This window comes from Podarcis melisellensis (assembly GCF_964234715.1).
Source record: "Podarcis melisellensis genome assembly, chromosome: 6".
In the NCBI taxonomy this organism is placed as follows: domain Eukaryota; kingdom Metazoa; phylum Chordata; class Lepidosauria; order Squamata; family Lacertidae; genus Podarcis; species Podarcis melisellensis.
In genome coordinates, this window is record NC_138538.1 from 5,573,009 (window position 1) to 5,586,487 (window position 13,479).

The window sequence follows — 13,479 nt, forward strand, 5'->3', positions numbered from 1 at the left end:
AGCGGAAATGGACAGGCTGGCGGACCCAAGATGGCGGCGCTCGTCTTTGGTGCGCCTTCCGGCTTCCGGGCATAGAGTTGGGTCTTCCGTCGTCTGTGTAGTTGCCGGCGCCTGGAGTCGCGGGGGCTGAGAGGGAGCCTGGCGGGTCCAGGGAGGCGGGATCTGCGCGAGGCCTACCGTCGTCGAGCTCCCGTAGCGGGGCGGGACGTCCAAAGCGTTGCGCCTTTCGTCATTCCAGCCCCCCTTGCGAGCAACCCTGCGAGGTAGGCCACCGGGGGGGGGGGTTGCCGGGTATCTCAGGGGGGTTTTGGCAGAGTCTGACCCCCTCCTTTGGTAATCCTCACAGAACTCTAGCTCAATGAGTGCCATTGATTTGATTTGATTTGATTTTTTTTTTATTTCAATGCAAAATTATAACAAAAATTACAAACATTGAATCCAAAATAATACCATACAAACAAGCAAAAAGAAAGAAAACAGAACACGAAAAAAGAAAACAAAAAAGAACAAAACACACACACCTACAAATTAAACCATATCAACATTCTAATCTAGTCATTACATACATATACACGTATTGACTTCCTTCCTTTGTTCTAAGACCTCAAAATTTTGCTCTTACTAAATTGTTGTGTCTAATGTAGATTACTTCCATCATTGTACTTTTCTACACCATTTTTCTTTTTCTTTAACCCTGCAAAGCATTTTTCTTTAACCCTGTAAAGCAAATAAATAATAATTTGATTTGATTTTGAATTGATTTTAAAATGAATTTATTTTAGAAGGCTGTGTTACCTTTATTGTTAGCTGCTCTGAGCCCGGCTTCGGCTGGGGAGAGCGGGATATAAATTTATTTTTATTTTTATTATTATTATTATTATTGGCCGGGGCAGGCCCTGGTGAGGGAAGAGAGCGGCTGTCGCAGGGCCAGCTCAGGGATGGAGCCTCTGTCTCCAAAAGTTTTCAGTCTACGAAGACAACCATACACAACATAATCATAGATCCTGCTCTCCAGGAGGACGCCCCAAAGCAAAGAAAAATGAATAAAGCAAAGCAACCGATTTTAAAGAATTTGCCACACTTTAAAGATTAAAGTATGTGTGTGTGTAGATAGATAGATAGATAATTTATTACGGTCGGAGACCAGCTTATAAAATACACTTGCGGGTACAATTCCAGAAGGAAAACAAACATTTAAAACAATGTACAACAATAAATTTATAAATGTGATAGGCGTGTCAACACTTAAAACTTTAAGATAAGCTACTGCAGAGAGATGACCCAGAGTCACCCATGGAACCGAGTTTGGGGATTTTCTTAACTAACTAGTTTGGGTTGGGGGATGTTCTGCGCCTACAGATCTGTACACAGAATCTGGTGACCATCCAGGTCGTCTTATGATCTTTGCCTAATAGGAAAAGGATGTGTGTATATGTATGTATATTTTCCCTGTTTGAAAAGCCCCCCCCCAAAAAAAATATATGAAGGGTTTTCCCCCCTTTTAGCCTGCTTTGATCGTGTGACACAAGGAATGGTGTCTTTCTCTGCTTACATACCTATTGAATGTTGTGGCGGCAGCAGGAGGCCCTGGTGAGTGTCAAGAAGTGGCTGGGAGTTCTGTGGTTACTATGGGCTCCACATTAGGGGCCACAAGGCAGGCATGGGGAAAGCTTTGCTTGCTTCATTTCTGCAGTCAGGTTGCCATTAACGGCACAGGAGCAAAACTAGTAAAAGAAAGGTGGCAACGCTGGCTGCTCCAGTGAATTGTTTCCTCGGAGCAGAGGCTGTAATTGTGGGGCATACTTTGCTGCAAGCTTGCACCCATTGAAAGAGTGGAATAATGGCTGCCTTGCCTTAAGTGATCTATTGAATAAATTCTAGGGGCTGGTTTTTAATACTGTGGTCTTATTTCTAACCCTTTGTAACTTTAACTAACCCACCTTTGCTGCAGTGAGGTGTGCCTGGTTGATAACAAAGAGGGAATTGCTGGACAGCTCAGAAGATCTTGCTTTGGGCAAGCATCTGCCATCCAGTTTTCCTTCTACCTGTCAAGCTGAAGATGTGCTGAAGCCCAAAAGGGGGCAGGGACCTCTTCATTCTGCAGAGATGGATGAGGAGAGTTTGGAAGCAGCAATCCAGACTTATAATGCCCAGCTGCAGCAAGTGGAGCTGGCCTTGGGAGCTGTGCCGGACCCAACACAGGAACCTGACCTGATCCAGCTGCAGGCGGATTTAAAGCAGCTGATAGAACTGACAGAATCCAGCCTGGTTTCTGTGAAAAAGAGCAAGCTCTGTGCAACTTTGGACCCAGAGACACTCTCCACATCTTCGTCCAATCCTCTCCAGCCAGACAGGCCACTGAGCACAGATGATGAATATGCCGCTTTTAAGGAAGCCATTTCTGAAATGGGTGGCGAGGATGAGTCCCCAGATGCTCAAGATGTGGAGCAAGAAGGAGAGGAGGAAGAAGAGGAGGAGGAGGAGGAGGAAGCCAGTGGGATGAAAGTGAAAGCCCCATACTACAGTTCTTGGGGCACCCTTGAATACCATAATGCCATGATTGTGGGGAGTGAATCTATGGAAGATGGAAGCCGAGGGGTCAGAGTGCTCTATCTCTACCCCACCCACAAATCCTTGAAGCCGTGCCCCTTCTTCCTGGATGACAAGTGTCGGTTTAAAGAGAATTGCCGGTAATTAGGATTCCTCTTGAGTTGGGTAAGGGGTAGGGATGGGGTTCCCAATGGGTCAGGGAAGTCTTAATAATATTCTGCCTCCCCTCCACCAAGGACCTGGATGCTATGCCAAGCTTGCATTCCCCGTACCCACTTTCATTTTGGGCAGCTTTGTCCAACCTGCTGCCCTCTGCACCAGGACTTCCCAAACTTGGATCTCCGGTTTTGGACTACAACTCCCATCATTCCTAGCTGGCAGGGCCCAGTGGTCAGGGATGATGGGAATTTTAGTCCAGAAACAGAGGGAAACCCTGCTCTAGATATCTGGTAGTACAGCTCCCGTGAGCCCCAGCCAGCAAGGCCAGCTGCTAGAGAAATGGGCTGTGTAGGCTACAATACTTGGAAGGCACTGGGGTCCAATTTAGAGCATCTAAAGCTTGGAAGCTTGCAGTTCAGGTGCAAGGGAACTTTGGCCCTCCGGTCAGCCCCGGCACAAATGGCCAATGGCCAGGGAAGAAGGCAGCTGTAGTTCATCAACATCTGGTGAGCCAAATGTTTCTTATAGACAGTCCTGAATAAGAATAAGGAGAACCCTTCTTGCTCCAACCAGCTATCCTAGCATCCTGTTTCCACAGTGGCCAGTCAGATCCCACTGGGGTGTCTGAAAACAGCACCTGAGTACAGCAGTCCTCTCCCCGTTTGTGATTCCCAGCAGCTGGCACTTGTGATTCATTGTCCTTGTGTTACCCCCTACCCCACCCTCCGGCAGATTCTCCCATGGGCAAGTTGTATCTGTGGAGGAGCTGCGCCCCTTTGAGGAGCCTGACCTCAGCTGCCTTGCTGTGGGCTCAGCTTGCCTGGCAAGGCATCAGGATGGGATCTGGTATGCTGCTAAAATCACAGGTGAGTTTCTTTCACTTTACACGTTTGCTGTGAGGTTGGAGGGTGGTTTATGCCTATTTCTAACTTGACTTATGGGTGCGGCGGGGTAGGCAAGATACCGGTCTGGCATGAGGGGACCCTAAGACATACCCAAACTATCAGTGGCCCCTCTGATACAGGAGTTTGCATAATGCACTCTTGCAAAGAAATCCAAACATTAGCTGCCTGCAAACTTTCAGTTACTACTCCACGTGTAGTAACTAAGCTGCAATATTCCAAGCTTGTTCATTGGTCCATCTAGCTAGTTTATTTTCTCTGATTGGCAACAGCTTTCCAGGATTTTGGGCACAAGCATATGTTTCTTTCTTTGGGCTCTATACCCACAGCCCTTTTTAACTGGAGAACTGGGACCTGAACTACCGTATTTCGTATGCAGTGCACTTGCTCTACCAAAGTGCTTTGCCCAGTGTATATGGCGGGGGGGGACACATAGCTGTCAACTTTTCCCTTTTCTTGCGAGGAATCCTATTCGGAATAAGGGAATTTCCCTTAAAAAGGGGGAAATGTTGACAGCTGGGGGGGGGGAGTGGTTAAATAAAATGCCTCCTGTACTTTAAGGATGCATTTAATGTCATACCTTTTAAAAAGTAAAGGATATTAAAATAGCCCATCAGGAACTGGGGAAACAAAGTCACAATGCTATACCAGTTCATATATACAGTGGATGTATAAATCAATGGACTGTTCAGTCTTGTGCATGTCTATCCAGAAGCAAGGTCCACTGAGTTCAGTGGAGTTTACTCCCAGACCAACGTTGGAGCAAAAGGTATTGATCTGAAATGGTTTCTTGCACACACCTCTTGCTGAGGAGTTGTGATGGGATGCGTGTCTTGACATTTGAGCTTTATGGGGGGGGGAGGCTTCTTCTAATTATACATGGGACGTGGGTGGCGCTGTGGTCTAAACCAAAGAGCCTAGGACTTGCCAATCAGAAGGTCGGCAGTTCGATTCCCCGCGACGCGATGAGCTCCCATTGCTCAGTCCCTGCTCCTGCCAACCTAGCAGTTTGAAAGCACGTCAGGTGCAAGTAGATAAATAGGTACCACTCCGGCGGAAAGGTAAACGGCATTTCCGTGCGCTGCTCTGGTTTGCCAGAAGCGGCTTAGTCATGCTGGCCACATGACCTGGAAGTTGTACACCGGCTCCCTCAGCCAATAAAGCGAGATGAGCGTCACAACCCCAGAGTCGCCTGCGACTGGACCTAATGGTCAGGGGTCCCTTTACCTTTACCCCAGTTGGCGCCTTGAATTGCAGCCTAACCGTTTCGCTTTCCCTTCCTCAGACATTGACAGCGGTTACTACACGGTGAAATTTGATTCGCTGCTCTTGAAAGAAGCGGTTGTGGAGGGAGACGGTATTATGCCTCCCCTCCGTGGCGAGGAGAGCTCATCCTCATCGGAGTCAGAAGGCGATGAAGTGGATGATGCCGGATATGCCAAAGGTATAAGGCATGGGGAGGCAAACTAAGGCCCGGGGTCTGGATCCAGCCCAGTCACCTTCTAAATCTGGCCCGCAGACGGTCCGGGAATCAGCATTTTTTTACATAAGTAGAATGTCTCCTTTTCTTTAAAATGCATCTCTGGGTTATTTGTGGGGCATAGGAATTTGTTCATTTCCCCCAAAGAAATATAGTCTGGCCCCCCACAAGGTCTGAGGAACAGTGAACTGGCCCCCTGCTGAAAAAGTTTGCTGGCCCCTGGTATAAGGTGTGGGCATTTAAGCCTCACAGGACTTCTCGGGGGGTGGAAAGATTCCCCTTTTGCTCTGAACATCTGCTTTCACTTAGTGTCACTGCACTCTTTAATCTCTCGGGGAAAGGATTGTCTCCATCATCTTGGGCCCGCTACCTGTGGGCGTGTTGGAATGCTGGAGATTCGTTCACTCTTTTTATCTGCAAAGTGGCTTGCTTTAGCCAAGGTCACCTTGCCCTCAAAAACAGTAAAGGTTTGTTCCGCGCACAGCAAGTCTTTAAAAAAAAAGAACCAAAGCAATCGCGGGAGCAAACGGACCCCAGGAAATTTGATTCCTCTGGAGTTGTGGCTGTGAAGAAATGGCAAATGGAGTTCAATGACCATTGAAACGTAGTGCCGTATCTGCGCTGTAAACTTAGAGGAACTTTAACAATGCATATGCCCCAAAGATAGCAGGAAACTGTGGTTTTATGAAGAGGCCAAAAATGCTCTGCCAGCACTCTCATAGAAATAAGTTTGCAAGGGGAAGGAAATATTGTTAAAAGGGGGAATAAAGGAAGCTGCCTTTGTTCCACTAGCTCAGCGACTCTCTAGGATTTCAGAGTTAAGTGTTTTCCCAGTCTTTCTAGGCACTGAACCTGGGATCTCCTGCATGTAAATTGAAGCGTAAGTGACAGGCAGTAATATAAAAGCTCTCTGCAAGCTGGCAGCTGCTTTAAGTGGCCAGAAAGCCAAACCATATACATGTAATCATAAATGCAATTTATGTAAGGAGCTTAAGGTGGAATACATGGTTCTCTTCCCCATTTTATTCCCCCAAACAGCCCTGTTGGGTGGGCTGAGAAGATTGGCCCAACGTCACCCATTGAGGTTCGTGGCTGAGTGGGGATTTGAACCCTAGTCTCCCAGGTCCTAATCTGACATCCTCCTTACTACACCACACTGGCTGGAATGATTAGGGCGTTTAGCAAACTCTAGTCCTCAAGGCAGCCAGGAGTTGAGAGAGAAGCCGGTTGTTCTTCCTGCTTCCAAGATTCTGCATTAGGTATCCCAGCCTGCTTGGTTTTGCCAGTGCTGCTGCCCTTCCCCACTTAAACCTCCTCTTGTGCCCTCACAGTTATCGACTCCAGCACGCCTGAGAATAGGGAAGGGCCCTCCTCTTGCAGTTCCTCCTTCGGCAGCTGGGAGGCGCATACGCGTGGCATCGGCTCCAAACTCCTTGCTCAGATGGGGTATGAGTTTGGCAAAGGTAAGCATTTGAATGTGCGCAAAAGGTGGTTGTCTCTGCAACTTATCCAAGTAATTTCTCTGCTTGTGCCAATAATAATAATAATACGGTGGTACCTTGGTTTATGAACTTAATCCGTTACGGAAGTCCGTTCTTAAACCAAAGCGTTCTTAAACCAAGGCATTCTTTCCCATAGCTGCGGGGGACTCAATTTACAAATGGAACACACTCAACAGGAAGCGGAACATGTTTTGCTTCCAAGCAAAGTTCACCAACCAAAACACCTACTTCCGGGTTTGCAGCGTTTTTAATCCAAGTTGTTCTTAAACTAAGCGGTTCTTAAACCAATGTACCACTGTAGTAGTAGTTGTAATAATAATAATAATTGTATTACTTATACCCTGCCCATGTGGCCAGGCCTCCACAGCCACTCTGGGCAGCTCCCAACAGAACACTAAAAACACGATAAAACATCAAACATTAAAAACTTCCCTAAACAGGGCTGCCTTCAGATGTCTTCTAAAAGTCAGAGACTTGTTTATTTCCTTGACATCTGATGGGAGGGCATTCTACAGGGCGGGTGCCACTACTGAGAAGGCCCTCTGCCTAGTTCCCTATAACCTCACTTCTCACAAGGAGGGAACTGCCAGAAGGCCCTCTGAGCCAGACCTCAGTGTCCGGGCTGAATGATGGGGGTGGAGACACTCCTTTAAGTATACTGGGCTGAGGCCATTTAGGGCTTTGAAGATCAGCACCAACACTTTGAATTGTGCTTGGAAACATACTGTATTTTTCGCCCTATAGGACGCACCGGCCCATAGGACGCACCTAATTTGGGGGGGGGGAATAAAGGGGGGGTTTATTTCCCCCCCAGGCACTTGCGGGGCTGGCGGTGGGAGAAGCAGGCTTCTCCCCGCTGCCAGCCTCCAAAGGACGTTGGGAGACAGCGGGATGGGGCGCTGCGCCTCCCCGCTGTCCCCCCAGCTTGTGGGGCTGGCGGTGGGGCTCTGCTGAAGCCTGCATTCACCCCATAGGACGCACACACATTTCCGCTTCATTTTTGGAGGGGGAAAAGTGCGTCCTATAGGGCGAAAAACACGGTACTGGGAGCCAATGTAGGTCTTTCAGGACCGGTGTTACATGGTCTCAGCAACTGCTCCCTGTCACCAGTCTAGCTGCCGCATTCTGGATTAGTTGCAGTTTCTGGATCACCTTCAAAGGTAGCCCCACGTAGAGCTGGTAGACAGCTGCCCTGGACACAGAATTGACCTGCACTTCTATGGACAGCTGTGAGTCCAAAATGACTCCCAGTGGGGACACCTGATGCAAACTAATGACTAGGAGTAGCTAATGAGTAGGATGCCTGATGCAAGCAAATGACTTCCTAAAAATCACTGCAACCCATATGACCTGGGTTGCTGTGTGTAAGAGAAACCTGGTGGACAAGCAGCAGCAAGGACAGGCCCGTCTGCTTCATCCATCCAAGTGTCTCTTACACATGCCAGGTCAAATCCTCCATCCATGACTCTCCTCCTGCTTCAGGTTTGGGGAAGAATTCGGAGGGCAGAGTGGAGCCGGTCTTAGCAGTTGTGCTGCCCAAAGGCAAGTCCTTGGACGAGTGTGCTGAGATCCTCCAGAAGAAAAGGGAGGGAAAGATTGATCCAGCCAAACCCAGAAAACGGAGGGCGAAAGGAAACCGAGCCGCCCGGCCTCCCCGGCAAGGCCCAAAGCCCTCCCGAAATGTCTTTGACTTCCTGAATGAGAAGCTTCAGGGCCAGGACCTCGGTGAGCAGGAGGCAAGGCTTGCGCCCCTAGAGAGAAGCAGCAAGGAGATCTACCATGCCAGCAAGAGCACGAAGAAGGCTCTGAGCGTCCGCCTCTTCCAGACGGTGGAGAAAATCGACCAAACCCAGAAGGACATCCGCGGGATCCAGGAAGCCCTGGCACGCAACATCGGGAGGTAATGAGACCTTTCGATTCTGCATGTGGCATCTGATCTAGAATGGAGGCCGTGGGTTTTGGCTTCCCAGTATTTCTGGCTTAGCTGGAAATATTTCAGTAGCGCTGGCTGGGGCTGATGGGAGTTGTCATCCAAAACATCCGGAAGAGCACCAGGCTCTTTCATCACAGAATCATAGAACTATAGAGTCAGAAGGGACCCGCAAGGGCCATCTAGTCCAACCCACTGCAATGCAGGAATCTCAGCTAAACCATCCTTATGAGGAACGGCTAAGGGAGCTGGGCATGTTTAGCCTGGAGAAGAGGAGGTTAAGGGGTGATATGATAGCCATGTTCAAATATATAAAAGGATGTCACATAGAGGAGGGAGAAAGGTTGTTTTCTGCTGCTCCAGAGAAGCGGACACGGAGCAATGGATCCAAACTACAAGAAAGAAGATTCCACCTAAACATTAGGAAGAACTTCCTGACAGTAAGAGCTGTTTGACAGTGGAATTTGCTGCCAAGGAGTGTGGTGGAGTCTCCTTCTTTGGAGGTCTTTAAGCAGAGGCTTGACAACCATATGTCAGGAGTGCTCTGATGGTGTTTCCTGCTTGGCAGGGGGTTGGACTCGATGGCCCTTGTGGTCTCTTCCAACTCTATGATTCTATGATTCTATGATCCATGACAGATGGCCATCCAACCTCTGCTTAGAAACCCCTAAGGCAGGACAGTCCATATTTCCCGAGGGAGAGCGTTCCACTGTCAAACAGCTCTTCCTGGCAGAAAGTTCTTCCTGATGCTTAGTCAGAATCTCCCTTTGTGTAACTTGAAGCCATTGGTTTGAGTCCTACCCCCTATCTGAAGTCCAGGCAGGTTTCCAAAGAGGGGCTAGTGCTTTGTGACGAACTTTCTGCTATGTAAATACTATACATCCATAATTTGAAGCAAAAATTATATGTCACTTTTATCGACCTAAAGTCAGCTTTCAATACGGTCCCAAGACACGCATTGTGGCAAAAATTGGAAAAGACAAATATAGACTTCTGTCTATTATTTCTCATCAAAACACTATACACTGACACATCGATACAAGTAAAAGTGGATCTGGCTGGCCATTTCACCACTAGAATTAAGACCATTACTGGAGTCAAACAGGGATGCATTTTGGCACCTTTCCTGTTTAATTTATATATTAATGACATGGTTAAAGAACTGGAGGGCCTACAGTTTGCCCCTGTCACAATTCTCGACCAAAAACTCAGTCTTAATGTATGCTGATGACATAGTACTTGTATCTAGAACCCAGGTGGGCCTGAGACGGCTGCTTGCGAAATTAAGTTCATATCGCACGAGGAATGCTTTATCTATAAACCTGAGATATTTGAAGATGGCTATTATAGCTCCCCTCTTTTCCAGGATGAACATACTCAGCTCCTTCAACTGTTCCTCATAAGGCTTGGCTTCTAGACCCTTGATCATCTTGGTTGCCCTCCTCTGCCCACCTTCCAGCTTGTCAATATCCTTAAATTGTGGTGCTCAGAAATTGGAGGGATGGAGGGCGATAGAGTAGGCACCTCCCTGTGCATGTTCCTTTTCTGAGGACGTCCTTCTAATTCTCTTGGTTTGGGGCTTTCAGGCACACGGTTGCCGCAGCTCAGCTGGAGGAGAAGCTTGCCGGAGCCCACAAGAGACTGAGCGAGCTGCGGGCTCAGGAGGCCAGTCTCCAGCGAGAGCAGAAGAAAGCCAACACACACAAGAAAATGACCGAGTTCTAACCTGTCTCCTCTCCCGCCCTTCGTCAGGCCGGGCCATTTTCACTGGTCTGGAGCAGCCATGCTGTTCTACAAGTGTGCAAGGAGGGAGACCTTGCTATCTCTTGAGCTGGCAGACAGGCTAGTCCTGCTCTTCCTTTGTCCTGGCTGCACAGCAGGGCTGAAAGGCAGGTGCTGAGGATGAGGTGGGTGGCCCAGAGCCATGGATACCTGAATGCAAAGGTAGCCAGCGTGGGGTGTTTTAGGTGTCTCTGGGCTTGAGCTCCTATCATCCCTGACAGGGCCTGATGAGTGTTGGCCACGTTACTGCCTCTCTTTTGTAATGCATAATTGGCTTTCTTAAAAGAAAGGCTACATGGTGGTGCACCTACATTGGAGCTGCAGAGAACATTAATGAGGCATGGGAGCCGCTAGCAGATTCCTGCCCTTCTCCTGGCCGTTTCCTTGTCTGTCTCTGCCTCTCTGCCTCCCAGGATCCCTTGGCAACTTCTTGGTGGTGGGTGATCTCCCCACCCAACTCGCAACAGAGAAAAGCACCACGAGAAGAAGGAAGAGATAAGGTGGTTCTCTAGCACCCGTGCGATTCTCCTGACTTGGAAGGAACTGCTGCAGTCTCATGTGCGGCATCCGTACCAATAGTCAGGTGCTAGAAGTGTGGTAGCATTATCTCCCTGTGCAACTCCTGGGCAGGGAGGGTTTAACAGCCATGTGAAAAGAAGCTTGGAGGAAGGCTGGCCATTTTCGCTGGCGCACACGAGCAGCAGTTCAGTTCTTTGAGGATTCTTGGCCTATAGTCCCTGTGCTCTCCCCCATCAAATCCTGGCAAGGTTGAAGGCAGAACCGCCTCCCGTAGGGTCTCCTTAAATCAGAGGTGGGGAAATCTGCGGCCCTCCCCCTGTTGTTGGGACTCTAGTTCCCATCATCCTTGACCACTGGCTGCGGCTGATGGGAGTTGGAGTCCCAACAACATGGGGACAGCCACGTGCTTTGCAGTCTGAAACGGTGTGCAAAGCTGGTCACGTGTGGCCTCCAGGCGCATGCTGAGCATGCATTGCCGCCGTCCCAAATCTAGCCTGAAATCCTACGGGCGGGGTGGAGGAAGGAGTGCAAGAGGCTTTCAGGTGAACTCTTCGCCCCCAAACAACAACCATCAGGTGGTGAGTTCTATGTTCATGCAACCCCCTTCTGAAGCATTTGCCTTCCGCCAGAACTGACAGCAGAGCAGAGAAAAGCCGCTATCATTCTTGCTCACTCCTGCAGCCCCACAGGAGAGAGAGCACCAGAGAAGTGGGTAAACTGTTTGGTGTCAGGAAGAATGCTCTGCTGAGGAGAAGAGAAGTGGTGGGTTCTCCGTTTTGGGGCAGGATTAGGCATCTGTGTAGCTTCCTGTGCACATTTCCTTTCAGGTTTGTAAAGATTATTTTGAGTTAAAAGAACAATTGTCATGCCGACTCCTTTGCTTTCTGGGTCTTGAGAGTTTCCTTTCTGGGTCCTGGGACTTTTTACGCAGCTCAGGTTCTAGTGTGTGCGCTTTTGCATGTATGATAGACGGTGCATCTTTGTTTGCAGTCGGGTTTGCAAAATATAATTCGCCAGCAAGGAAGTGGTCTGGTTTTCTTCAGCTGTGCCTGAGCCATCTAACAGAGATAAATCTACCCTGTGAAAAGCACTGGGGGCCAGAAGAAGAGCAGCCACTCGGTTTAAATTCCTGTTACATCCCTCCTCCCACACCCTTGGATTTTGTTAGAAAGGCATCTTGTTCTCCTTCCATTTCCCATTTGTAAAGGAGCAATCTTTGGCGATCCCTCGTAGCCAAGTAAGATTGTCTTCCATAAACACGGTTTTAACAATGAGTCCCTAAGCGAGTGTGGAGGCCAATTCTGGACCCACACATCCTTCCACAGTGGGGACATTGGTTTTCGGGCGGGAGTTGATCATGATGAGGGTTTGCCAAGCGTGCCTTCCTCTTAGCATGTTTCTCCCTTGCATCCTGAGTTCAAGCATCTTCAAAGCCCATGGCACCTTTGGTAAAGTAAGGAGGAATAGTGACAGAAAGACAAACGTAAGGAAGTCTCTCCTAATCTGTGCCCATTAAATGTGCTGTATTTGTGCTAGGTGCCAAATCCCACCCTGCTGGGTGCAATACGTTCAGCCCTCTGTTTAAAACAGGGTGGGATGTTATCCTCACTTAGTCTGAAAAAGCTACTACTTTGCTAGGGTGACTGGGTCTTGTCAGGTTCTTCAACACGCCGGTGTTCTTGTTTAAGGCTGCAATGCTTGTTTTGCTTTTTTTAAAAAAAATTATAATCTAGGACTAAGAACCACCACTGAATCCAGTGGTGCTTATTCTAAGTAAATGTGCTCAGGATTGGGCAGTACAGATATGCACATGACAGCAGGTTCTACTTCCGGGTCCACGTAAACCACAGGGCACATGCTATGCCTGAAGCGTCTTGGAAGATTGGAAGCACCAGCTTCTCCTGCTCTTAAATGCTGAGCAGGTTTCTAGTTCTCATGGGGAAGGCTAGCCAGACGAAGCTCCCAATTGGGGAATGGAAGCAAGAGTCCTGATTCCCCAGGTTTTGTGCCAGTCATCATTCACTCCTTAGACCACCCTCACTTGCTACCCTTAGTAAGTGGGAACTAAACGTTACTTTGTCCGTCTGTTAGTTAGTTACCTGTTCCTTACAAAAGAAGAACCGATTTCTGGAAAGGAACCTCATATTTTGCATCCACAATAAAGTATTCAGGCTACATTTATGTGTGGTAGATAACATGTTTTAAAGGGTGGTTTGTGATTCTCTGATATTACTAGGGAAAGGTTTTCATATGGGAGACTTCTCCTTCCCACCAAATAATACTGGGCCCCTCTTTGGCCCCAGAAAGCATGGGAAATAATCTGCTCTTCCTCTGGCCTGAAATAGGATGAGGTTAGTTGCACAGAGCTCTTAATTTAACTCGCGGTTGCTGGCTCAAACCATGTGTCCACATAACGAAGCATGTTTTTTTTTTATTATATTATATGTGGCCGCCAAGACCACACAACACTGGTCTTGAAAGACCTACATTGGCTCCCAGTACATTTCCGAGCACAATTCAAAGTGTTGGTGTTGACCTTTAAAGCCCTAATCGGCCTCTGTCCAGTATACCTGAAGGAGCGTCTCCACCCCCATCGTTCTGCCCAGACGCTGAGGTCCAGTGCCGAGGCTTTTCTGGCGGTTTCCTCACTGCGAG

The 13,479-nt window shown here is 48.5% G+C and overlaps 1 protein-coding gene across 3 annotated transcripts; it reads left to right on the forward strand.

Annotated features, from left to right (window-relative positions):
- The first annotated feature begins 12 nt into the window (after positions 1–12).
- Positions 13–13,021, forward strand: ZGPAT (zinc finger CCCH-type and G-patch domain containing). 3 transcript variants are annotated; one of them, XM_081917008.1, is made up of 7 exons: positions 13–263; positions 1,952–2,690; positions 3,442–3,575; positions 4,897–5,055; positions 6,423–6,554; positions 8,076–8,493; positions 10,110–13,021. In XM_081917008.1, the coding sequence occupies exons 2-7, from the start codon at positions 2,107–2,109 to the stop codon at positions 10,246–10,248; spliced, it is 1,566 nt and encodes a 521-aa protein (XP_081773134.1). In that variant the 5' UTR covers positions 13–263; positions 1,952–2,106; the 3' UTR covers positions 10,249–13,021. The 3 variants fall into 3 exon arrangements, 2 of the variants coding, with proteins under 2 accessions (XP_081773134.1, XP_081773133.1); XR_014169731.1 differs by lacking the exon at positions 13–263 and having other exon boundaries at positions 1,910–2,690; positions 10,110–11,237; positions 11,367–13,021; XM_081917007.1 differs by lacking the exon at positions 13–263 and having other exon boundaries at positions 1,910–2,690.
- The last annotated feature ends 458 nt before the right edge of the window (positions 13,022–13,479 follow it).

What these genes read in the sequence shown, in the direction of transcription:
- ZGPAT (XM_081917008.1), top strand. Translation starts at nt 2,107, where the DNA reads ATGGATGAGGAGAGTTTGGAAGCAGCAATCCAGACTTATAATGCCCAG. An exon ending in CGGTTTAAAGAGAATTGCCG is followed by an intron (nt 2,691 to 3,441) that starts GTAATTAGGATT and finishes ACCCTCCGGCAG; the next exon opens with ATTCTCCCATGGGCAAGTTG. An exon ending in GGGGTATGAGTTTGGCAAAG is followed by an intron (nt 6,555 to 8,075) that starts GTAAGCATTTGA and finishes CTCCTGCTTCAG; the next exon opens with GTTTGGGGAAGAATTCGGAG.